This window comes from Geotrypetes seraphini, chromosome 16, assembly GCF_902459505.1.
Source record: "Geotrypetes seraphini chromosome 16, aGeoSer1.1, whole genome shotgun sequence".
NCBI classification, from domain to species: Eukaryota; Metazoa; Chordata; class Amphibia; order Gymnophiona; family Dermophiidae; genus Geotrypetes; species Geotrypetes seraphini.
Genome location: NC_047099.1, coordinates 9,475,561 through 9,502,861, shown reverse-complemented (window position 1 = coordinate 9,502,861; position 27,301 = coordinate 9,475,561). Strand labels below are relative to the sequence as shown.

The 27,301-nt window shown below is 44.4% G+C and overlaps 1 protein-coding gene across 1 annotated transcript; it reads right to left on the bottom strand.

Moving 5' to 3' along the window:
* Positions 1-229: 229 nt before the first annotated feature.
* SALL2 (spalt like transcription factor 2) lies at positions 230-26,980 on the bottom strand. The gene is made up of 3 exons (XM_033923177.1): positions 26,908-26,980; positions 2,442-5,476; positions 230-607 (listed from the first exon to the last, which is right to left on the bottom strand). Exons 1-3 carry the CDS (start codon positions 26,978-26,980, stop codon positions 230-232), a joined length of 3,486 nt encoding a protein of 1,161 aa, XP_033779068.1.
* Between the last annotated feature and the right edge of the window lie 321 nt (positions 26,981-27,301).

Here is a 27,301-nt window from a genome sequence, read left to right as displayed (position 1 = left end):
AGAATTCTAAAGAATTTTTGGACAAAGCTTGTGGCCTCCATCATGACACTACCTGAAGATACCATAGCGGTAAGAGGTTTGAGAAGAATCATCATGACTTTACCACTTCCTACCTTGAGTTCTTTTGGAAGGATCCTTCTCTTTTTAATTGTACTGACCACATCTGAGCAGATTTGTCAACAGGGCCCCTTGGGCCTACTCTCTAGTATGCATCTATATGAGTAAATTGCTATTTCTCATCTTTCACTTGGCTATCAGGGGAAGCTTCAGAAGATGGCAAGACCTGCTCCTTGACTTCACCCAATCCACCAATAGGCGTACTGACTGTGACTGTATTGCTGAGGCCAATCAGAGCAGGAGGGGCAAGCACTGCAGCTGTCGGGCTGATACCAGCAGGTTTTGTCATTGGCCTGCTGGATAAAAAGGCTGTATACTGATTCCAGAAGGAAAGAGGTCCAACTCCTACCAGCTGTGCAGGGATATCCCTTGCGAGGAAGTCCTGCAGTTTGACAGGACCACCTGAGAGAAGAGGGACAGGGCTATCCATAGAGAAACGTCGCCCTCTCCTGATGGGGCTACTGTTCCAGACATGAGTGCTCATATGGACCTAGGAAAGAACAGATGCAGGTATTAATTTCTGTTAAAGCATGAATCAAATTTCTTATACAGTATAAGGCAATTCTATAAGCTGGTGTTTAATGTTAGGCCCTGAGGCCCTGATTCTATAAACGACGTCTAAAGTTAGGTGCCAATCTAGGCACCTAACTTAGGCACTGATAATTGGCAATTAGCACGTTATAATTAACTTAAATTAAAATGAATTGGCTGGTAGGTGTCTAACGTGGTAGGTTCCTACCGCTTTTGGCCATGGTTAGGGGAAGATTGTGGGCAGATCATGGGTGTGTTATACATGTAGGTGCCTAAATTGGACTTAGGTGCCAGTGGGTACCTAACTTAGGTGCTGGTATTTAGGCCAAGAAAACCCTGGCATAAATAGGGTGTGCCTAAGGTTTTGATGCCTACCAGAAAAGTAGGCTAGGGTTTTCCAGGCCTACATTTCCAGCACCTACCTTTGATGTGCCTCCATAGGCCACCTAATGCCATTTCCTGTGTTAGCCACGCCCACAGTGGAATTGGACGACCTAAAGCTCCTATGGAAGTGCAATTCTGGTGCTGGTAGGTGCCTTGAAACTCAATTAAAAACGCCATTTAAGCAGTGTTTTTTTTTACTGAGCTTGGGTGCCTTCTGGCATCATTTAGAGAATTTGGGCCTAAATGAATTCCTTTGTGGCACCTAAAACGAGGTGCCAATTTATAGAATTACTGCCCTAGTCACTAGCAATAGCTTTCACCAGGTCTACTTTTGTTAAGGTAGACTGAGGGAGAGCCATTGCTTATCCCTGGGAGTAAGCCTCAGAGAACCTTGTTACTCTTTGGGGGTTCAGGTAGGGTTACCAGATGTCTGGATTTCCCCGAACACATCCTCCTTTTGAGGACTTGTCCGGGGGTCTGGATGGATTTTCAAAACCCGGCACTTTGTCAGAGTTTTGAAAAGCTTGGAACAAATTGCTGTCAGGCAGGAGCGCATCCGCGCATGCGTAGATGCCACAAGATGATGTCACGCACATGACGTAATCGTGTCGCATGCATGGATGCGTTCCTGCCTGACAAGAGTAGGCAGCAGGGGGCAGGGCTGGGGCAGGGCCAGGGCGGGATTGGGGACAGGACTTGCACGTGACAGGGCAGTGATGGGTGGAATTGGGTGGGCCTGGGGGGGGGGGGCGGGTCGAGGTGTTTGGATTTTGCGAATGGAAAATCTGGTTACCCTAGGTTCAGGAATCTTGGAACTCTTTGGGGGTTCCGTATTCTTTGGGATTCTACTAGGTATTTGTGATCTGGATTAACCACTGTTGGAAACAGGATAATGGGCTAGATAGACCTTTGGTCTGACCTGATTCTTTCTGGTCTGTTACACAAAATCATTAACATCAAGTATTTGCATCCCCAAAGAGACTGTCTTATATGTCACTCACCAGCCCTTATATTTTGTCCCATGCCTTCCAAGCCGAATTTCTAATATATCCCTTAAAGTGATGCTTCCGGGGACAGGTTCTTCATGCAGAACCCAGGGAATTTAGTCTAGGTTCTGTCTGCAATATATACAAATTCTGTAATAACTGGGGAGGGGTATGCTAGGGGGGGTATTACTTATAAAGACCCAGGAATTAGACTCTAGATTCTATCTCTCATATATAACAGTGATGCAGTGATTGGTCAGGGTAACTCAAGATGTATATAGAGAAGGGCATAGCTGTAGTTTCTTGGGCTCTATTTTAAGGTACTGCAATTGGTTAAATAAATGTGAAGCACTGTGTCTGATGGATTTCCCAGAGGTAGGAAACTAAACATCCTTGCTGTTGACGTAAACTGGTGAGCCCTACCTTCAAGTTTCCTCTGGTAGTGAAGGCTCTTCCACACATATTGCAAGAGAAGGGCTTCTCTCCAGTGTGAATCCTTTCATGGATCTGCAAGGCACTGGCAGAGGAGAAGGTCTTCTTGCACACCATGCAGAGATGCTGCTTGGGGATGCGCCTTCCAGGAGGGGATAGTGTCGATGACACAACCAGCCCAGGCAGCTGTACCAGCGTCAACATATTGGGTGGGCTCCCCACTTCCATCTTCACCAAGTTGTCTGGAGGTGTTTGGGCTAATGGAGATGACTCTTTAGTCAGGCACGGAGGGGGGTTTAGTGGCCGAGGAGGGGATGTTTCGCTCACCTGGTGTGCTGCCAGCATGTGTTTCTTTAAAGTTCCTTTCTCTAGAAAACTCTGTTTGCAAGTTGTGCAGATAAACAGTCCATCCTTAGTATGATTTTGTGTGTGCTTCTCTAGGGAGTCCTGACAGGAAAAAGGCACATTACAGATGTCGCAAGTGTGGCTGTTGTTCTCCAATGCCTCATTGGCCATCACTGGTCCTTTTTGAACTATCTTTTGAGTGTCAGTGAGTGCTGGACTTGAAGCATCATTTGTGTTGTCAACTAGGGGCTCAAAGGGTTCAACAAAAATGTTCTGAGGTTTTTCTTCCTGGGGAGCCTCCGTATTGGTAATTCTTGCATCATTTTGCTTGCTGTCTTCCAGAAGCCCTGAAGGAGACTGAAATCCAGTAGCAACAGCAGTGATAGGTTCTGAAGGAGGGATATGTTGGATTGCCGAAGCCGATGGAAGGCTGCTGTCAGTGCCACCATCTCCCACTTCTTCTTTTGTGGTGGCAACTATGATGTCATCATCCAAGCTAGAAATCTCTGAATCCATTTGGGTCACCTTGTGGCTTTCAGATCCACTGCTTTCCAGGGAATCTTCATCAGTAACATCCTCATCAGAAAAGTCCTGGTCATCAAAGCTTTTCTCCTCTAGGCAGTCCAACTTGGTCTCAGCACCCTCAGTAACAACCCCGTTAGGGATTTGCCCACCTAGGTGCATCTTGATATGCTGCTGAAGTGTTACAGCATTTGTGAATTTCTTCTGGCAGATGGGACAAGAGTTTTGGGCTTTAGTGGTAGGACTAGACTTGTGTGCAACAAAATGGGCCTTCAAGTTGCCCTTGGTGGAGAAAGCGCGACCACATATTTTGCACTTAAACGGTCTTTCTCCATTATGTTGACTGTAGTGTAGATGCAGGGCTCTGGGGCAGCTGAGCACTCTCAGGCAGATGACACACTGGTTGGAACTGGTGGCTTGCTTATCTATCTTCTCTACCAACTGCTGGAGCTTTGATGTCTCAGAGGAACCAAGAGGATCAATGATATATGGAAAAGGGAAGGCAGTTGCCTTGAAATGATTAGACAACAGTGCCCAGCTGGGCAGGGAACTTACTAGTTTGCTCAGCTGGACTCTGCTACCACTGCCATTGTGAATGTCCACTTGTGGTTCCCTTTCTGATGGTGGCGTGTTTTCATCTGCCTTGCTTTTCAGATTACCTCCAATGCTCTTTGGCAGGGAAGCTGCACTGTCACTAGCCTTCATGAGAACAAACTTATTCAATGGTGGGAGAGTCTGGGCAGTGGAGAGAAGGGTGAGGCTCTCTGTGGCAGTTAAAGCTGAGATGAGGGATTTCTTCTCAGGTGGGTCCTCATCTGTCTTCTCAGGGGGTACTGACATACCATAAGGGAGCCCAGTGCTAGTGAGAACGTAGTCCAGGTGCTCAGGAACTGGATGGGGGTTCATCTGCACATGAGGATACTTCTCTTTGTGCCGGTGGAAATGGACCTTCAGGTTTCCTCGAGTGGTGAAGCGATTCCCACAGATGTTACATTTGTAAGGTCTTTCACCTGTGTGGGACCGCAGGTGAATCTGGAGGGCACTATCACTGCCAAACACCTTGGCGCAGAATCGACACTTGTGCCTGCCAGATGGCTTCTCTTGTGATGGCTCTGCATAGGCAGGCTCTCCATTCTTCTGCTTCAGCAGGCTGGGCATGGTTTCAAGCACCCTGGCTCCCAAAAACATTCCAGCCTGGGGGGCCAGAATACTTGCAGGGAAGGCAGAATGGGCAGATATGAGCTGGCCGGGAGGTGATGTGGGTAGAGGGGCTGACCCTTGAGTAGCCTTCTCACAGAAGGATGTCACAGATTTCTGCTTGAGAGCATGGACGTTAGGAAGGCTTCTTCCTATGAAGGGGTTCCCCAGTGGATTATAGAGATGGAAGAAAGCTTGCCTGGGCACCTCTGCTCCAGATGAGATTTTGAGACTCTCAGGCATCTGCGTTGCTTGGTTTGCCTTCACTGGGCTGAATGTAGGCAAAGACTTTGTGCCAGCTGTTGGTTCAGCTTGCAAAGGTGTAGAGGAGGCCAAGGACCCTGTTGGCTGTGATATAGATCCCAGCATGAGAACTTGCTGGCAGATCTGTTCAGTTATCTGCATCTGGTGGATCTGGCGTTGCTGAAGGACCCGGAGCTCTTCTAAGATCATCGGGATGTTGAGAGAACCGCATGCTATTCCAGTAGCAAGTGCCTCCTGACTGTGGGGTGCTGCCCCAAGCTTTGGATTGGGGAGGCCTTCCACCATCAGTCCACCATTGGGAATGTAAAAGTGCCGTGACGATCCTGCATCTTTACATCCTGGTTCCAGCCAGGCAGCTGACCTGGGGCAATCGGCAACTCTGAGAGTCTTCTGGCTATTGCTGGTCAGCGAAGGTTCCTGCTTGGGTCCTTGTTTCTCATGAGTTCTGCTATTTGGGTCAGGGCTGTGAGGCTCACCCATGCTCTTAACAGAAGCATATCCATGGCTGTTCTCTCCATCCATATCTCTGGGAACCTCGGCAGAAGAGTTTGTAGAAGAGCAGTCACTTTGGTTGCCAACAATCACCACCACTTGGTTAACCACAGTGCAGGACTCCCGATGATGAAGAAACTCATTTGGGTCTTCAAACTGGGCACAGCATTTTTCACAGACCTGAATGTCTTCATCCGCTGTATCTCCTTTAGAGAAAAAACATACAAATGAGCGTAAATTAGACGTTAGCCAAGTCTTTGTTCAGGGTGCATAAAAATAAACCATATTATGAGTATCTGAAGTGGATAACTAGGTCCTTGATTTCCCAACAACTTTGGTGAGAGAAAGGAGCAGGATGAGGACGAAGCAAAACACACAAAGTACAGGATACAAAGTTCATAGAGTTGAGGGGAAATTGGGACTATCTGAAAAAAAATCTACAAGGCATCCCCCTTTCTTCTAAATATTTTCCATTTTGTCCTTTTTACAATTCCTTGTGAGTTTGCCCTCGTCTCTAAATCCCTAAATTATACATCGCAGGAGAGAGGGATGCCAGAGTGCTCTTTTCTTTAAGGATTAACCAGCCACCTGAGTTTCTCACAGCTGATTGTTAATCTAGATTCCCTGGGCATTGATTAAAACCACACACCGACTCCCTTTAAAGTTCTCAGGTATAACACTGGAAGCAGCAGCGCAGGAAGCTTCACAGTCAAACAACCCCCCCCCCCCCCCACACACACACACACACACACCCTTCCCTCAAAATACACTTTGCATTGCTTTCTAGAACCCTTTTCTTACTTGTCTCTCATGTTAGTCTTAATCATAGATGTCTTATTTTTCCCGATAAATATTTGAGTTATATTTTTTAACTTTCTTCTAGGAACTCAAAGGTCTAGGAGCCATGTTAGTGATTGGGAAAAAAATGGATTCTTGTGATACTTCATTTGGGCCAGCATAAAATTTAGCCAATAAAGTAGTACAAAAAAACCTTAGATTGTGAGCTCACTAGGGACAGAGAATACGTTAAAGGAAAGCAACCGGCGAGGGAGGAAGTAGGACCATTGGATGATGGAGACAGAAAGGGAGTGGTAAAGGAGGAAAAAAAGGTAGCTGATAGGTTAAACAAATTCTTCTCATCAGTCTTTACAAGCGAGGACACATCCAATGTACCAGAACCCGAAGAGATCTTAGATGGGGATCAAGTAGAAAAACTGTCGACAATAGAGGTAAGCCATGAGGATGTCATCAAACAGATAGATAGTTTGAAAAGCGACAAATCACCAGGCCCGGACGGAATCCACCCAAGGGTATTAAAAAAACTAAGAAACGAAATAGTGGAAATACTCTGAGTTTGCAACCTATCCTTGAAAACTGGGGAGATCCCGGAGGACTGGAAAATAGCAAATGTTACACCTATCTTTAAAAAGGGATCGAGAGGTGACCTGGGGAACTACAGGCCGGTAAGCTTGACTTCAGTTCCAGGCAAGATGGTAGAAGCACTGATAAAAGACAGCATCTGTGAGCACATAGAAAAAAATGGACTAATGAAAGCGAGCCAACATGGCTTCTGCAAAGGAAGATCGTGCCAAACGAACTTACTGCACTTCTTTGAAGGGATAAACAGCCAGATGGACAAAGGGGAACCCATAGACATCATTTATCTCGACTTCCAAAAAGCCTTTGACAAGGTACCCCACGAGCGGCTACTTAGGAAGCTGTGGAACCACGGGGTGGAAGGGGACGTATACAGATGGGTTAAACACTGGTTGGCAGGCAGAAAGCAAAGGGTTGGAGTGAAGGGCTACTACTCGGACCGCTGCAGTTCAATGTATTTATTAATGACCTAGAAACAGGGACAAAGTGTGAAGTTATAAAATTTGCGGATGACACTAAACTCTGTAGCAGGGTTAGGACGGCGGAGGAGTGTGAAGACCTACAAAGGGACTGAACAAACTAGAGGAATAGGCAAATAAATGGCAGATGAACGTCAATATAGAGAAATGCAAGGTCATGCATATAGAGAAAAAGAACCCGATGTTCAGCTACAAAATGGGGGGATTAGTACTAGGGGGAAGTAACCTTGAAAAAGACTTGGGTGTGCTGGTGGACACAACAATGAAGTCAACGACACAATGCACAGCAGCCTCAAAGAAAGCAAACAGAATGATGGGTATTACAACCAGAACGAAGGAACGTCATCATGCCGCTGTATCGCGCGATGGTGCGCCCGCATCTGGAATACTGTGTCCAACATTGGTCACCATACCTTAAGAAGGACATGGCGATACTTGAGAAGGTTCAGAGAATAGCGACGAAAATGATAAAAAGTATGGAAAACCTTTCATACGCAGACAGGCTAGAAAGGCTGAGGCTCTTCTCCCTGGAAAAGCGGAGACTCAGAGGAGACATGATAGAAACTTACAAGATCATAAAGGGCTTAGAGAAGGTGGAGAGGGGCAGATTCTTCAACCTATCGGGAACCACAAGAACAAGGGGGCACTCGGAGAAATTGAAAGAGGACAGGTTTAGAACCAATGCTAGGAAATTCTTTTTCACTCGGAGGGTGGTGGGCACCTGGAATGCGCTTCCGGAGGCTGTGATAGGACAGAGTATATTACAGGGTTTCAAAGAAGGATTAGATAAATTCCTGATGGATGCGGGGATTGAGGGATACAGATAGAGGTATAGATAGGATTATGTAAGGGTATAGACAGAGGGATAAAGGGGATTGAAAGGTTTTAGGCAAAGGATCACTTTACAGGTCATGGACCTGATGGGCCGCCGCGGGAGCGGACTGCTGGGCACGATGGACCTATGGTCTGACCCAGCAGAGGCAACTTCTTATGTTCTTAAATACCTGCTCGTAATAAATGTAAACCAGGGGAGATATGATTCAGACATTCAAATACTTGAAAGGTATTAACATAGAACAAAATATTTTCCAGAGAAAAGAAAATGGTAAAACCAGAGGACATAATTTGAGGTTGAGCAGTGGGAGACTCAAGAGCAATGTAAGGAAATTATTCTTTACGGAGAGGGTGATGGATGCCTGGAATGTGCTTCCGAGAGAGTGTTGGAGAGGAAAACGGTGACGGAGTTCAAAAAAGCGTGAGATGAACACAGAGGATCTAGAATCAGAAAATAATAGTAAATATTGAAGAACTAAGGCCAGTACTGGGCAGACTTGCACGGTTGAGGATGGGCTGGGGAGGACGTCAATGGCTGGGAGGGTAGAGAGGGACTAGACAGTAGTTAGAACCTAAGAACAGTACCGGGCAGAGCTTTAGATTCTTGCCCAGAAATAGCTAAAGAGAAGAAGAAGAAAAAAAACAAACCATCAAATTTTTAGATTGAATCAGGTTGGGCAGACTAGATTGACCAGTCGGGTCTTTATCTGCCATCATCTACTATGTTACTATGTAACTTCAGGTATTCCCTCACCATTTCCGAAGGAGAAATTACCAGACATTTGGGAAAATTTAATAATCTCAGATTATTTCTTCTTTGCGCTCCATATACTCTAATTTTTTCTAGATAAAGACTTTGCTAATACCCGAAGAAGGTTCACCACCTATAACAAGAGTCCAGAGTATTTCCATGGGCATGAAGAAACAAACAGTTTCCACTCCAACAGGAGAAAATATCTTTATGCTGATTGAGATGGATTCGGATAATACCAATTTAGCTTTTAAAATAAATAATTGTATTTCCAAACTTCAAGCTTGGGCTATGTCTGTCCAGATGAAGCTAAATGCAATTACAACTAAACATTTGTGTTTAGGCCCCAAACTGGACTGTATTTCTGGATTCTGGGGCTTCCTTGCAGATCGAGTTCTCCTCCAAGATATTGGGAGTCCTTTTTCATTCCTTTCTTGCCTTCAAGGATCAAATAAATTATCTGGTTAAGAAATGCTTTTATAGCTTACGAATACTGAGGAAGGTTAGCACTCTTTTCCATCATCGACATTTTTCTGTTTTAGTCCAATCAATCATATTATCCTGGTTAGATTATTGTAATGCTATTTATATCGGCATCTCAAAGATCTGTCTCCAAAGATTACAATTGATTCAGAATACCACTGCGAAGTTGATTTTTGGAAAAAGTAAGTTTGACCATGTGATTCCTCTGCTTCTGAGTCTTCATTGGTTTCCAGTTTATCTCAGGATTCAATTTAAATATGCGTGCATTACTTTCAAAATCTTATATGGTATTTTTATTCCCCTCATTCCCCTGTTATGGAACGTTTATAGATTTTCCTATGCAAGAGAAATCCATCAATTCAAACTCTCCTTTCCTTCCAGAAAAGGAATTAAAGGAGTCAAGATGTTTAGCCAATCTTTGGCTTTCAAATTTTCTCAACTATGGAATGAACTCCCCTTAATTCAGAGGAGCCCCAGTCCTTTTCCATTTTTCCGCAAATCTTTAAAAACTTTTCTATTTGCTAAACACTTTGAAAATTAATTATTTTGAAATTACTGTTGTTTATCTTTTAGTACTTTTTAAATCATTGTTAACCGAGTCGAGCTTCCTTTGGTTAATGACCCGGTATATAAAGCTAAGTTTTAGTTTAGATACAAGAGAGGTTCGGTGATCGTCTTTTTATGAGGGTTTGGGATCCTTATATTGAAAACCTTTCACCTAGAGCAGGAGTGTCAAAGTCCCTCCTGGAGGGCCGCAATCCAGTTGGGTTTTCAGGATTTCCCCAATGAATATGCATGAGATCTATTATCATACAATGAAAGCAGTGCGTGCAGATAGATCTCATGCATATTTATTGGGAAATCCTGAGAACCCAACTGGATTGCGGCCCTCCAGGAGGGACCTTGACACCCCTGACCTAGAGCAAGAAGTTTAATTCTCAATGATTTACATTGAAGCTATGGTTGTCTAAAATTCAGTGATTCCCAACCCTGTCCTGGAGGAACACCAGGCCAATCGGGTTTTCAGGCTAGCCCTAATGAATATGCATGAGAGAGATTTGCATATGATGGAAGTGATAGGCATGCAAATTTGCTTCATGCATATTCATTAGGGCTAGCCTGAAAACCCAATTGGCCTGGTGTTCCTCCAGGACAGGGTTGGGAACCACTGGTCTAAATTACATTCCAGATCTTTATTTTATTTCTTAATGTCACCTTTTATCCGGGGAGGGGGCATGGATTATGGGATGGAGGGGAGGGAAATGGGATGGAAGATTTGGAAGGAGGGGGTGGGGAGGTAGGAAGGGTGGAGGAAAGGGGAGCGAGGGGGAAGGGAAGGGGAGAGTGGAGGGTGATGGAGGCACTATGGTTTATGATATAAAATGTTTGGAGGAACGGTAGAATTTTATAGAATATATGGATTAGAATTTTAACATTTGTGAAATCATTTGTAAAGCATTTCTTTATGTATATTATAAATGTATTTTTACTGTATTCCTTCAATAAAAATATTTGAACATTAGATACAAGAGAATAAATTGGACCTGACAAATTTTCTGGAAAGCTCCTCCCTTATAGTGTCATTTGCCTTGGAGTTTGACAGGGACTTATAGGTCCTTTTACCAAGGTGCGCTAACCGATTTAGCGCACGCAAACTGATTTAGTGCGCGCTAAACACTAACGCATCCATAGAATATAACGGACGTGTTAGTGTTTAGCGTGCATTAAATCAGTTTTCGCCTGCTAAATCGGCTAGTGCACCTTAATAAAAGAGAAGGTTAGTCTTTCGTACTTATTTTCGGCACATGAAGGACACTTTCCTAGGTTCAACAGTAGGAATCTTTCCAGATATATCTAGAGACACAGACGAAAAGAAAAGATTTCCTGCTTTATCGCCCAAGGGTAATCGTCTTGGGCGCATCATATGTATTGAAGTTTCCTGTTAAATGCTGTGTCTCATTTCAAGGGAAAAATTTTCAGTTTTTTGAACCAAAGCAATTGCTGGAATTTATAGTAGCTAGAGAAGGGGGAGGGGTGGCTATTGGTTCACTGGCCTTGTCCGCAGTTTAACGAACCGGCTGTCTGGGGGGAAGATCATGCCTTCTAATCTGTCCCTTTTTTTTTTTTGTATTGATTTCCTTGTTCTTGGATCATATTTGTGGACTAAATAATTTGTTTTTTTATTTCCTGTAAAAATATTTTTTAAATTTTCAACCCGGAATAGTCATTGCAACTTCTGGTGTTAATTTTCCAATCTTGTTGCCAGTTGCTACTTGTTTGTTAAATTAAAAGTTTTAAAAAAGTGATGTATTTAATTTTAAATGTTTTTATTATTTGTACACTTGTTGTAAGATTAAGAAATGAATAAAGAATTTAAAAAAATAAATAAATAAAGATAAAACTCCTCTTTTACTAAGGTGCGCTATGCTTTTTAGTGTACGTTAAACCTGCTAAAGGCTAATGCTTGCATGTTATCCTATGGACGCGTTAGCGGTTAGCACACGATAAACGCGCACTAAAACGCTTAGCGCACCTTAGTATAAGAAAGCCAAAGTAAAAATAAATAAATGTAAACCACCACAGTTGTTCCACAGAAAGGTGGTACATGAAATCCATGACACTGAACCAGTGGCCTAGTGAAGGTGAAAGGTGCCTGGGATGGTGGCGCCCCTCCAGCCCTTTTCTCCTACCCCCACATCTACACGCTCCTTCCCTGCCCTCTCTGGCCATGCGCGCACTGCTTCCCTTCCCCCACACCTCTGCAATGTTCCTGGCGCGAGCAGCAAACCCCAACCTGCTGTCGCGCCAATGTCGGCTCTTCCTCTGACATCACTTCCTGGGCACAGGTCAAGGAAGTGACGTCAGAGGAAGAGCTGATGCTGGCGCAACAGCAGGTTGGAAGTTGCTGCTCGCATCAGGAACGTTATAGAGGTACGGGGGAAGGAAAGTGGCATACATGCGCGGCAGTAGGGGGGGAGCGGAGAGGAGTACGGGTGCCTGCGCCCTCACTAAGACGGCGCCCAGGATGGACAGCCTCCCTCACCCCCCATTACTACGCCACTGCACTGAACCCCATCAGCTAAGATTGAATCAGATTGGGCAGACTGGATGGACCATTCGGGCCTTTATCTGCCATCATTTACTATCCCACTCTTTTACTAAGGTGCGCTATGCTTTTTAGCACGCATAATCACATGCTAACCGCTAATGTGTGCATGTTATCCTATGGACGCATTAGTGGTTAGCGTGCTAAACGCACGCTAAAACATTTAGCGCACCTTTGTAAAAGAGGGCTTAATTTACCATATTACTAGAACATAGGACCTTAAGGCTGCTGTAGTGGATCAGACCGAAGGTCCATCAAGCCTGTTTCTAACAGTAGTCAATGCAGTTCAGAAGTACCTGTATTGTTTCCCCCCATGGATAAGTGGTGGTCCTTACAGTGAATTTATGAACTTTTCCTCCCCAAATTGTCCAAAATGTTTTTAAACCCTGATGCCCTAATTGCTTTTGACACATCCTCCGGCAATGAATTCCAGAGCTGTGGGACTTTTGCCAGATCCTAGAAGGCTTTTCCCTCTGTACTGAGTAAACAAACCTTTTCCACCCATTTGTTTTAAATGTTCTACTTCATGGCGTCTCCCTCTAGTCTTTGTACTTTTGGGAAGAATAAACAATAGATTTGTGTTTACGTCTTCCACTCCACTGTATCATATCCACCCTCAGCTATCTCTTCTCCAAGCTGGAAAACACTACCTCTTTAGCCTTTCCTCACAGGCAGTGACTTACTAAGGGGGATGCGGTCCATTCCGTGCGCGGTCTTCCTTTTTTTAAGTTCAAATAATTTGTATTTTGAAAAACTTATTAGAATGTTCAGACAGAAGAATATACATTTCAAAATGTTTCCATACAACATTCATAAACATAAGCTAGGGATACATATGCGTCTTACACACACACAAAAATAAATAAATAACCCTCCCATCCTTCCCCCCCCCCCATGCAGAGAGTGCAATACCCCTCCTCCTCTCCGTCCCCCTGCTCTTCTCCTTGCCGCGCATGCCCCTTGACTTCCGCTGTCCCATTTTTACTTCCCTGGCTTGAGGTTGCTTCCCATCGGCATCGACGCGCTCTCTGATGTCACTTCCGGGACCTGCACCCAGGAAGGCTTGTCAAAGGGTGAGAAGACACCTATGTGGGCACGTTGCTCATGCAAGAGAAGTTTAAAAGGTATGGGGAAAAGGAAGGGGGAGCGCGCACAGCATGGGTGGAGCGATGCAGAGAGCAGAGGAGGAGCACCACCGCCCCAGGCGCCGCTCATCTTTACCACGCCACTGCTTCTAGAAGAGTTCTTTCATTCCCTGTATCATTTTAGTCACCCTTCTCTGTACTAATTTTCCTTTTTTTTTTTTTTTTTGAGATGCAGCAACCAGAATTGCACACGATACTGAAGGTGCCGCCATACCACGGAGCGATCTTAAGGCCTTTGAGATGATTTGGGCCCTTTCGCCTCTTCAATCCGTTCAAAATGCTACTGAGCGACTCATATTCCGTGAGAGCCGCTATTCTCACATTACCCCTCTCCTCAAGTTGCTTCGTTAGCTCCCCGTCCATTTCCGAATACAGCTTAAACTCCTCTTGCTGACCCACAAGTGCGTTCGCTCCGAAGCCCCACGATATTTCTCCTCGCTCATCTTCTCCTTTGCTCCCCCACCCATGATCTTCGCACATCGGGCAAGCCCCTCTTATCTGTACCCTTCTCTTCCACTGCCAACTCCAGACTCTGTCCCTTCTTTCTTGTGGTGCCGTGTGCCTGGAACAGGCTTCCTGAATCAATCCAAGCTAAAGGCCCACTTTTTTGAAACTGCTTTCAACTCTTAACTCCCCCTCACCTAGACCCACTATAATCTCCTTAACCCTGAAATGTCCTGTCTAAATTAGATTGTAAGCTCTTCTGAGCATGGACTGTCTACTGTATATTAAAATGTACAGCGCTACGTACGCCTTTCAGTGCTATAGAAATAATAAATAGTAGTAGTAAAGGAAGGAAACCTTTTCATGGCATTTGAAATTCATTGCGATCTGCATAAAAAACACAGAATCAGGTCTGATTTTCAAGGCAACCAAAGTGTGGAAACGAACTCGATCTTTAGACTAAAATAGAGGTAAATATAGCTAATAAATTAAATGTAAAAAATATGTAAATGTATTATAACATCACCACAGAAGCTCATGTATTGTAACACCTATTACACAATGGCATAACAAGGGTGAGGTGTGCCCGGGGCGGTGGCACCTCCCCCCTTCCCTGCCCCCACCTCCACACGCTCCTTCCCTGCCCCCTCGTGCCGCAAGCGTGCCACTTCCCTTCCCCCCGTACCTCTGTAACGTTCCTGGCATGAGCGACAACCCCCAATCTGCTGTCGCACCAGCGTTGGTTTTTCCTCTGATGTCACTTCCTAGGTGCGGGTCCAGGAAGTTACGTGAGAGGAAGAGCTGACACTGGCGCAACAGCAGCTTGGGGGTTGCCGCTTGCGCCAGGAACGTTACAGAGGTACGGGGGAAGGGAAGCAGCACACATGAGCGGCAGTGGGGAGGGGGGGAATGGAACGGAGGATGGTGAGGCGAACGGGTACATGCGCCCTCACCAAGACGCCCCCTGGGGTGGGCCGCCACCCCCACTCCCACCTTACTTCGCTAGTACCATTACAGAAAGTTCATGTAAACCACTCTGAATTGACTCCCCAGTCATTAATAGTGGTATAGAATAGAGAATGACACGGTGGCAGTTACCTGCGGGTAACCCGCCGAAATGGTGGCGGGGGGGAGGGGAAGTGCTCACTGCAGGCATGGGGACAAGGCCATCCACCACCCCTTGGAGCGGTGAATGGCCTTGTCCCCACAGTTAAGAGAGGGAAAGCGCGCGGTCACCAATCGCGCGCGGCCCCCTCCCTCCCTACCTATGGCAAAATCTATCTTCCTCCCTCCTTCCCCATTACCTTCGCGGTGCTTTAGTAAAGAAACTTACTGAAGCCGGCGAAGCCTGCCTGCCTGCAGTCGCATGTGTGTGGGCGGAAGCTTCTCCTCTGACGCAACTTCCAGCTTCAGTAAGTTTCTTTACTAAAGCGCCGCGAAGGTAAGGGGGAGGGAGGGAGGTTCGCAGCCTAGGAGTAACCCTAGACGGACACCTATCCCTATCTGCCCACATATCCCAAGTAATCTCCACCTCCTTCTACTACCTTCGCCAGCTGAAAAGGATCAAACCCTACATCTCCAAACCTGACCTCACCCAACTCCTCTACGCATATGTCCTCTCCAGAATGGATTATTGTAACTCCCTATTTAATGGACTAACCAAAAATAATCTCAAACGCCTCCAACGGGTCCAAAATGCAGCCATCCGCCTCCTACACAACCTCAACTACCACGATCCCATCTCCCCAGCACTCCGTGCTGAACACTGGCTCCCAATTAGCCAGCGATGTGCTTTCAAGGCCCTGGCAATCGCCCACAAGAGAATTCATTCCACCACCCCCTCCTACATAAAATCCAAGCTTCCCATCTACACCCCCACTCGCACCCTCCGTTCAAAATCGGAGATACGTCTATGCACCCCCCCCCCGGAAGGTCCCTCCTCACAGAAACAGCCCGCAAACGATCCTACAGTCACTTCATTCCACACCTCTGGAACCAACTCCCTCCCCAACTCAGACAACAGAACTCATTATTAACATTCCGCAAATTGGTAAAGACCCTCCTCTTCAACTAAAGATCACCTCTATCTCTCCCCCCCCTTAAGCACCCCCTCTCCTCTCTCCTACCTTCCCCCTAAATTCCTGTACAGTCATCTCTTAGTCTATCCTCTGACAAACTGTACCTAATCTCACTTAACTGTACTTAAACTAACTACTTATATTTGAACTCTACTCTTAAATTGCTGTATTGCCTGTACTTAAACTCACATCACAGTCTTGTAAGTCCAATCATCCAAACCTGTTGCACTTCTTATATGTCTAATTACCCTCAATTGTGTATGTTCACTTGTAGACCGTTCTGAGCTACTGGGAGGACGGGATAAAAATCTAAATAAATAAATAAATAAATAGATTTGGCTGTAGGGAGGGGGCCGCGCGCGCAATCAATGACCGCGCACATTCCCTCCCTTAATTTCTTTACTAACGTGCCGCGAAGCTAAGGGGGAGGGAGGGAGATTCTCGAGCCGCTGAAGGGCGGTGAGGTGGCGAGAGGGAAGGGTGGATGTGACGGGGACGGGGCGGTGAAGGGGACGGCGGGAACGGGGAGGTGAAGGGGACGGTGGTCCGGTGACGGGGCAGTAATGGGGACAGATTTTTTTTCCCCTTGTCATTCTCTAGTATAGAAGTTTTCAATAAACAATTATGGGTGAACTGAAAACCAGACTAGATTACTCCCCTTGCGAACTAGGACTCGCTGTTTTTGGTAGTGTGTGTTCTTTGCACTCCACTCGTGTTTTCTGCCTTTTGAAACACGATCTGTGTCGAGGAAGCAGAGTGAGGATTTGTGGTGAACTTGTGAATTATGTGGATGAAGGATTTTGAGTGACTTGTGTTTTTTTACTTTTTTGCGTTTTTGGTTTTCTGATTCTTGATTATATATTTTATGCACCTTATTGAGGATTTGGGGGATTGTCACACACAGTTTTGATGCCTGCTAGTTAAGGACGCCTTTGCACTTCATGCTTGCAATCTACAAGAGCCTACAAAGATCCATTGAGCTAAGTACTTTATTATTTATAATTTTTAAAAATATTTTCAGTCATGACTTTAGCTGTTAGAAGTATATATACAATGGAGGCAGGGAGGGCTTATAGCCTTCCAGTGGCATTTTTGAATGTTCACGTCACTGAGCACATATTATTTAATTTATGTTAGATTATGTTTATCTAAATTCTCTAGTATTAAGATTAGACTAGACTAGGGTTACCAGATTTTACGTATGTCCGATTGATCTTTGGTTTAGAAAAGAATGTCCACATCAGTCCATACTATCGTTTACTGCATTGGTTGCCGTTGGAGGCAAGAGTATTATTCAGATTTTCTTGTATCGGCTTTACGCTGATATTGGGATTGTCTCCAGCTTCCCTTTTTCCTCATTTTGTGTTTTCACTTATTTGTTTATCAAAAAATGAATGGTTGTAGATATAAGACCTTCTTAGATAGGACCCTAGCGTTTCAAGCAGGTAAACTGCTAGGTAAATGTATTCACCAAGTTATGTCTTACTGCTCTTTCTAGAAATTAATTAAGACCACTTTGTTTGATAAATTTACCTAATAAGGGTTTTATTGCTTGAAACTGTATTTTTACTGAATGTATTTTTTCTGTAGGATTGTATTTCGCTGATTGCTCAGCTCTTTTTAGTGTAAACAGCCTAGAACACTTGGTTTGGCGGTATAAAAAAATAAAGTTATTATTATTAAAATCCGGACCCATAGACCTGCCCCCAGTCTTGCCCAGTTCTACCCATCCCTGCCCCGTTACGCCCAAACCATGCCCTAGCTCTAGCTTCACCCCTAGCCCCACCCCCTCAGCCTGCTCGCCTCGGTCAGGAAGGCATCCACGCAAGCATCCTGACGCGATCTGCTTTTCAAAACCCGGTAAATCCGGACGTCTTGCAACCCTAGATTAGACACCCCTGCGTGTCTTGGGGTGATAGTGGGCAGTAGAGTTACTACATGGCTCCAGAAAAAAAGAGGATGGATTGAGACATCCGGGTTTTACATCCAATGGAAGGAAAACCCCAGCGTCTTAATCTGTCCTCCTTTTTCTGGAGCCATGCGGTAACCCTAGTGGGGAGGCCAAGGAGGGCACGTTTTTCTGATGATGGTCAGCACTCAGCACAGTAACTCCGGCTTTCTTATAGGACTGAAAAAAGGGCGTTTTCTTCTCTCTTTCACTCCAGCTGATTTATGAAAAAGTTGTAGCAACATTTTCCCCTGTACTGCTCTTTTAAAAGGGAGATAGATTTTGAAGGAGGCGTCCGCTGTATTCATGCCAGTGAATTGGGGAAGGACTTGCAGACATTGATATGTAAATATTCTCTTCTCTAAGCCTCCCCTTCTTGCTAATTTACTTCTGGGGGCTGGGGTTGTCTTTCAGCTTAATTAAACTTGTTGAATTGGTGTAGGGGGAGGAGAAGCAGAAGATGGACCTAGAGGAGGCAGCGAGCAAGAGAATGGAGGGTTTGGGAGAGCCTTTGTGGACTGTAATGTGCTGTTAATCTTAGATTTCGGGAAGGGAATTTGGCTGTAGCTCATACCTCTTTCAGATGTAGCGCAAGCTTAGTTTCATGCAGGGACGGAAGCTATATTTCCGTAGGACTTTTTCTCCCCTATTTAGCCTTGATGTTCATACACGTTCTTATCTTTGTAGAAACTTTTATTTATTTATTTATTCAATTTTCTATACCGTTCTTTCAGAACGGTTTATAGGGTTACCATATGGCTCCAGAAAAAAAGAGGACGGCTTGAGACATCCGGGTTTTACTTCCATCGCTTTCAATGGAAGTAAAACCCGGATATCTCAATCCAGCCTCCTTTTTCTGGAGCCATATAGTAACCCTAGGTTTACATGAATTTATTCAGATACTCAAGCATTTTTCCCTGTCTCTCCCAGTGGACTCACAGACTATCTAATATACCTGGGGCAATGGGGAGAGCAGGTGACTTGCCCAGGGTCACAAGGAGCATCGTGGGCCTGCACCCACAACCTCAGGGCGCCGAGGCTTTAGCTCCAACCACGTTGCTGCATTTTCAGGTTTGTTGAGTAGTTTGCCGGGCTGAGCCGTGCCTCAGGCTGTCAATATCTTGCAACTTGTTGGACTAAGCCTGAGCTAATGAAAGCTCTCAGTTTCTCTATCATGTTGACCTGAGCCTGAGATGGTAAACACTTTAAGTGATGCGACCTTGCTTAGCCCCTCACCCTGCCTGCTACCAGCCCAAACTGTGGGAGTCCTTGTCCCTGCTTAACGCTACCACAGAAATGGGGAGCAGGGCTTTTTAGAGACTCACAAGAGTCTCAAAAAAGTCATATTAATAACAACAGTAAATACCGAAGCAGCCAAAGCACATTTTTAACTGAGAAGTGTGCAAACTTGATTATAATTATGGAGAAAGCTGGGAGCCAAGCTAATTTTCGTTTAGTTCAAACATACATGAAACCAGTCTCTTTTCTGCCTGAGGCCTGAGCTAAATGACTGCTAGCTCCTCTATGAAAGTCCTTTTCCAGATACCAGCAGTGACTCTGGTAGGTCTCTCTTTGTGCCACTTGGGAATCCATTCACCAGTCACCGTGTGGACACTCTCTTTGGATGCACACCTCACTACTAAGTTTCAAGTTTCTTTATTTTTGATATACCGTCTATCAAAACAAGTGTCTAAACGGTGTATAATATAAAAAGATTACAAAGAAAACAGTTAAAATAAAGAAATAAAAGCAATATTTTATCAAATATTAAAAATCCTAGACAAATTTAGGTTAACATACGTGAAACAGAAGGAAAGTAGGGGAGGGATAGGTCGTTTAAAATACATCGAAGTATAATTGATTTAAAAAAAAGGAACGGTAAATGGGGAGTGGCAAAAACATTAGGATGGGAATCAGTTCAAAAGAAGTATTAGATGTTTCAAAGCTTCACAAGAATCAAGGGATTAAAAGGCGGAAGCTGATACTAAAGAGTAAAGGCATCTTTAAAGAGGAAAGTTTTAAGTTTGGCTTTAAATTTTTCAAGCGAGTTCTGTAATTGAACATCTAATGGGAGGGCATTCCACAGAGAGGGGGCGGTGACTGAAAAAAATGGATTTACAAGTAGTATCGTAAAACAGTTCCCGTATTATCGGTATGGAGAGTAGATTTTGATTATTAGATCGGAGGGCCCTGGATGATGAGTAAGAGATCAAAAGTTTATCTATGAACGCCGATTGTTAGAGTTTTTTGTTTTAAAGATGAGGAGGAGTATTTTATAGGTGAGGAGAGGAGTGACGGTCAAATTTTTTTGCATAAGGACAAAGAAAAGGACTGCAGACAGGTGTACAAGATGCAGGGAAAATTTATTATAAACAAATTGTTGCGTACAAATAAACCACTTATAGTAATATGGGACCCGACACGGTCCGTGTTTCGATCAACACTGTCTTCCTCAGGAGTCCCATAGCTCTTTTCAGTAGCACATTCTGCTCGTGTACACCGTATACAGATCAGGCATATTTGTTGTGTTTACACTTCCCCCTCCGCATTCGCGGTGATAGGGGAACAGCATGGCGGCGAATACCGAAAAACCGCGAATAACTTTTCGTATGTTATTCGCGGTTTTTCTGTAAAAAAAAAAAAAAAGCCATAAAAAAAATGTTTAAACCGTGAATAACCTGACCTGCAGCGCTGTAATTTAAAGCAGACTTAGCTTGCTGATGAAATCCAATAGCTGGAACACAAGGCACATCAAGGTTTTGAAGTATTATCCGCTCCCTTCTGCTATCCAACACTCTTGCCTCTAGACCGTTCCATGCGCGGTACCCTGAACACCCGAAGTATCGATCTAAACTGAACACACAGTTTCGCTGGCAGCTAGAGCCAGTCGGACAGCACAGGGATTATAAACCAACAGTCTACTTCTCAGAACTTCAGTTGGGAGAAAGATGGCTGAGGGGAGCAGCGATTTCCTCTGTGCAATGCCGGGAGCAGTGACGTAAATTTGGGGGGCGGAGCCAGGGAATGAAAAACCGCAAATACTCGAAACCGCGGTTAATGAAATTGTGAATACGTAGGGGGGAAGTGTATTTGTTACCACCTTTACGTGGGACTCCTGCTGAAGACAGTGTTGATTGGGTCCCATATTGCTATAAGTCAGTGGTCTCCAACTCAAACCCTTTGCAGGGCCACATTTTGGATTTGTCGGTACTTGGAGGGCCTCAGAAAAAATCTTTCCTTTTGGCTAAGTCTTAATAATAATATTGTCATTTATAGCTAAAGACATCTGATCAAGAAACTGTTTTATTTTACTTTTGTGATTATGATAAACATACCGAGAGCCTCAAAATAATACCTGGCGGGCCACATGTGGGTCCCGGGCCGCGAGTTTGAGACCACTGCTATAAGTGGTTTATCTGTACGCAACAATTTGTTTATTAGTTTATGTTCAAACATTTTTTATTGAAGGAACAAAGTAACAATACATTCATATTATACAGAAAGATATTCCTTACAAAAAAATTTCACCAATTTAAAATTCCAATCCATATAATATGTAAAATATTATCATAAATATCATTCCTCTAAACATTCTATTTAACAAACCATAAGGCACGGGCATGGCGGGGGAGGAATGGGAAGGAGCGGGTGGGGGGATAGAGCGGAGGAGAGATGTTGGTGCTCCCACCAAGATGGCACCCAGGTCGGTCCACTCCCCTTCCCTTACTATACCACTGATTCTGATATTGGGACCTCATTTGGGATCCTGGCCCACAGTTTGAGAATTACTGTCTGAAAGGAGCATTGGTTTCGTTTCCAGAGACATTGAGGGCTCCTCTTACTAAGGTGCGCTAGTGTATTTAGCTAAACCTATGCTACACTTCTAGAACTAACGCCAGTTCAATGCTGGCGTTAAGGTCTAGCGGGCGGGGAATTTTAGCGCACGCTATTCCGCACGTTAAGGCCCTAACCCACCTTTGTAAAAGGAGCCCTGAAAGTACAATTTGAGAAAACCAGAGCTGAAGCAGCCCATTGCCGATGGATTGCTGCTTTCTGGTGACCCTCTCCTTGGTCCTGGAAAAATGCAATAGGGACGTTAGAGTCAGCCCTGGAACCAAGAGTCTTGTGCAATGTGAAAATATAACTCAAAATTGTAGAATAGAATATTGGGCCTTTTGAAATATCATTAATTAGAAGGAAGGGTATGGATTATTCCTGAATAAGGCGAACCAGTGTTTGGAGAGATAAGCATATTTTAAATATTAGTTTAGTTTTAAAATAAAGGCACCCAAGTCTTGCCTTTTCCTTTTAAGATAAACTGAGAGAAGTTTGCTCTTCTGAGGGGCCACATTTACTTAGATTCCCATTTGATAGGCCTGAAACTGTTTGTCCCACTGTTTTAAAACCCTGCAAAATAAGTCCTCTGGAATGATGCAAAAAGAGCACCAACGTTTCATTTCAATTCTGTTGTTTCAGCGCACTTTACAATGATTGAACACCTGATAAAAGACAGAAAAAAATACCAAGAATAAACTCCACCGCCACCCCCCTCCCCCCCAAAGAAAATAGGAAAGTGAAAAGAAGGTTTATGTTCCATGCATCCCCTACACCAGTGGTCCCCAACCCTGTCTTGGAGGACCACCAGGCCAATCGGGTTTTCAGGCTAGCCCTAATGATAATAATAATAATAAGTTTATATACCGCAATGCCGTAAAGTTCTATGCGGTTTACAATAGTTAAAAATACAACAAATTGAATAAAACTAAAAAGGTAAAAGCCAATAACTAAAAAAAAACCCTAAAAAGATCTACAAATCAGCTACTTAAGTACTTCAAAAACTGATATGTTTTTAGATGTCTCCTAAATTCCCCATAAGTATCAGTAAGCAGAAACAATTGTTCTAGATCTTTGCCCCATAATGCTGCCTGATATGAAAAAAGATATTGACGATGTTTTTTTTAAGTTTACATCCTCTAACAGGTGGATAAACAAAATTCAGGTGTGAGCTTCTCTTATGTTTGTTGGTTGCAAAAGAGAAAAGCTCAGTTAAGTATTTAGGAGCTAAACCAAATAAAACCTTAAAACAAAAACAACCAAACTTAAACTTCACAGGCGCCTCCATCATCAGCCAGTGCAGCACTCGATAAGAAGGTGTTACATGACCGTATTTCTTCAACCTGACCGCCGCATTTTGCACCATTTGCAATCGTTGCATATTCTTCTGAGAAATTGCTAAGTAGGCAATATTGCAGTAATCAAGTTGACTTAATATAAGAGATTGTGTAGGGCAGTGGTCCCCCAACTCTGTCCTGGAGGACCACCAGGCCAATCGGGTTTTCAGGATAGCCCTAATGAATATGCATGAGAGAGATTTGCATATAATGGAAGTGACAGGCATGCAAATCTGCTCCATGCATATTCATTGGGGCTATCCTGAAAACCCGATTGGCCTGGTGGTCCTCCAGGACAGAGTTGGGGCCCTCTGCCCTTCACAACTGCAAAGATGAGACCCAGCTCTTCTCACTACCATATTGCGAAGAGATCGGAGACTTTGAGGTTGGATTTCCAACACTAGGACAAGGAAAGTGGATCCAGCCCGCAGGGTTTGGAACAAACTTCCAGTGCAGGTGGTCGAGGCACGCAGCATCCCAGACTTCAAGAACAAATGGGATACCTATGTGGGATCCCTACGAGGGTCATGCCAAGGGATAGGGTCACTAGGGTATGGACTTGAATAAGCGGGTCAGTAGAGTGACAGTATAATTACAATTATACTTAGGGGATCAGTAGACTTAAGAAGGTGGGTAAATAGTGTGGGCAGACTTGATGGGCTGTAGCCCTTATCTGCCATCATCTTTCTATGTTTCTATGTTACTGGACCTTAAGTGCAAGGATTTAATTCTCTGCCACCTCTGGAAGGAGAACTTTTGCAAATAAATAAATTGCTCTCCTACCTCAAAATAAACACCTTGGCCCTCATTATATAAAGGGCACCTAAATCACGCTTAAAGCAGAGCGTGACTTAGGCGTCCAAACTAAGTGGATAATGAACTATTTAAGAGCCTTAACGAGCAATAATTGGCACTTAGGCATCCAAAGGACATGGACACCACTTTGTAGACCCAAACTACGCTCAAAAGTAGACGTCCTTTACAATGCCTATAGGACTTAGTTTTACAATTGCTATGCAACTTGTTAGCTCACTGTGTAGCACACTGGCTAAACCTACAGCCTTCTACCCTAATGTTGCTGGTTTGAATCCGAGTCACTCTCTCTGATGGAAGCATTAAACAGATCCAAATCCCAGTATCACAATTATAATGAAAACACCATCATAATAATAAAATATTATAACATTAAGGACATTGTTTGGACGTCTAACTCTCACCTAAAACCTCTCTAAAGGACGCCTACAAATGTAGATGTCTAAACAGGGCTGAGCACCGCTGAGCGCGATTCTACAAAGGACGCCTATCTTAGACATCCAAACGGCGCCTAACTTTGGATGCGCTTTGCAGAATCAGGGTCCTTGTACATAACATGCCGATGGAACCTTGGCCAGATCCTAGAAAGCTCTTTTTGAAAGGGGCAGGAAAGGAAGTCTGTGGGCAACGACTGCGTGGGGAGTTTCCGCACTGGACCAGTTGGCAGATGAAGCCGTTGGCTTTTTCACTATTTAAATGACCGTTTTGGGCCAGATTCTATAAATGGTGTCCTAGCGACACCTGTTTGGGATCGGCGCCTACATTTTTTGTTTTTTTCAAATTGGCGTAATTGGCATAGTAATTGACTGCACTGGTTTTCAGCCAGTCAAATAAAATAAATTATTAAATAATTTAAGAGCTTGGCGCCAAAATCGTAGGACCCCTAGCGACACCTATGTGGAGGCACCCTCCCATGCCTAACGATGCCTAATATTGACTATCTCCTATCTCAGACAGTAGGCGTGGTTATGGGCGGAGAATAGGCGTGGTTGAGTTAGGCGTCATTAGCCCCCTCTTTTACTAAGGCATTATAGTCTATGGACGCATTAGCATTTAGCACATGCTAATATTTAGCATGCGCTAAATCGGCTAGCACGCCTTAGTAAAAGACCCCTTAGGTGTCCGAGATAGGCACCGCCACATTAGGTGAATGATAAGCTGGCTTAATGGAGCAATGCTGATGTCTAGGATGTCTAGTGATGCCTAAGTCCACTTAGGTAGCATTTACACCATTTATAGAATCCGGGCCGTTATCTCTTAGCTATGCATCTGAAGTCTCTAATCCCCCCACCCCCTTTTAAAAAACTGCGAAAGCGGTTTTTAGCGCTGGCCGGCACACTGAATGCTCCGCGCTGCTCCGACACTCGTGACCCCTTTTTACCAAACCATAGCACAGTTTTTAGCGCCGGCCGTGGCGGTAACAACTCCGACACGCATATGCTAAAAACCGCGATACGATTTTGTAAAAGGGGGGGGGATAGAATCCCTATGTGCCACATTAGGAAAACTTGGATTGAAAAATCCTGCACTATGGCAAAGTGTAACCAGTAAATTGTATATTATACATATTAGTTTTAGATGTGTCAGGTTAGGATGAAAACTTGTATCGTAAACTTGTTCTGAAATTATGGCAAATCTAGTGCAAATCATAACCTGTTAACTGTATGTTATGCATGTTTAACCCAGTGGTTCTCAATCCTGTGTGGGTTAACCTGTAGCCCTTTCTGAGCTCTTTGGGGGAAACGGAATAGAAACGAGAACTGTATTCCAGATAGCTGCTGCCTAGTTCAGTTACCCAGGGCCTGGAGCTTTGGGTCTTGGGCTAATTCCTATGTTTTGGGAACAAATACGTGGCCTGATGCTTCTGGGGGGACCTGTGTTCACATGCCTTCCACAACTGCATAGTTATGTTTTGGAAGGGGGAACTGAGGGAAGGGGTAGGTGCAATTAGATCTGGGGGAGATGACTGGGCATGAGGATTCGGATCAGGATAACCAGAGATGTGGGGGCTTTGCAGACCACAGGGGGCCCTTGTACAGATGTGATGGAAAAGACCTGTGTGTGGTCTTGAAAGCTCACCTGAGGCACCATCTTTCTATAAATCTTGGTTCAAAATAGGGTTTTCTCCAGGACCTATACTGTCCACAAGGAATTCTGAGTTCAGAATAAAAAAATATATACTGTATATATTTTTGTATCTGAATCTTAGAAGGGCCTTAATTAAGTATACTGCCTCACCTTAAAGCAAGATGTAAATAAATGAAAGGAATCTGTTATCGCTATTAGTATTTTATTCTTGAATGGATAACTCCCCCTTTTAAGGCGGACTTGCCCTAAGAAATTAGGGGAAATCAGTGTTGGATGAGTGGATTTCACTGCACACAGACCAGTCGTAAAAGGAAAACCAGTTGCTTATTTTGACTGGAAAGAATTTGAAAGCCAAATTTTAAAGTGCGCTTTTGATTTGTTATAGGGATGTAGGTAGAAAGTTAATAACGCGCACACACTAGAGATGGTGGTCTTCAGTGCTCTTTGCATATCATCCTGGTTAGTCCCCCCCCCCCCCTTTCGCCTGGGGATCTGGTAACAGTGGTTGTGGCCAGAAAAAGTTATTCACAGTTGCTTGGACTAAGGAAAAGAAAACCAGACATATACATATCTGTAAAACACCCACCCACCGTAACAACCCTTTCCTCCAATCCAACCTCACAAGGTCTTGGTTCATCACTGTGTCTGCGACACACTCAGAAGTACTGGAAGCTAGTGGCCCAGTGGCAAGCTTGAAATGGTGAGAAGTTACCAGCAAACATCCCTAGCTCTGTAAAGAACTTCAAAAAGCAAACTTTCCTCTCCTTCTCTTTGTTCCCTGTCAGTATCTGCTTGGCACACATGTATTTCATGTTCTCTATCCCTCCCCGGTCTCTCTGTACTTTTAAGGATCTTAGTCAGGGCTTTCCTTCACTGCCTCTCTCTCCATCTGTCCGTCTCTCTCTGGGTTGCTCACTCACCATTCTCAGAAGCTGTGGAGTTGTCTCCATCTGAAATTAGCTGCTGGGGGTTTCTTTGCTTCCTTCGAGACATGACCCTTTTCTCAGAGCTGGGATTCACTTATTCTCTCCCTCCGATATCCCGCCTATGGAAAGAGCTTGAAAGGAAGGAAAAAAAAAAAAAAAAGCTCTCTTATCTGGACACATTAAGAAAGAAAAGATTCTTTCTTTCTTTCTGTCTCTCTCTCTCTCTCTCTCTCTCTCTCTCTCTCTCTTTGCACACTAACAGGCAGAGTTGCAGAAAGTGTCAGAGGGATACACCCACCTTATCCCCTCTTATTGTGCAGAGAAAGCCTTTCCCTACGCTGGCTGGCTGCTAATCTTTCCCCTCACACCCGCCAAAGATTCAACCTGC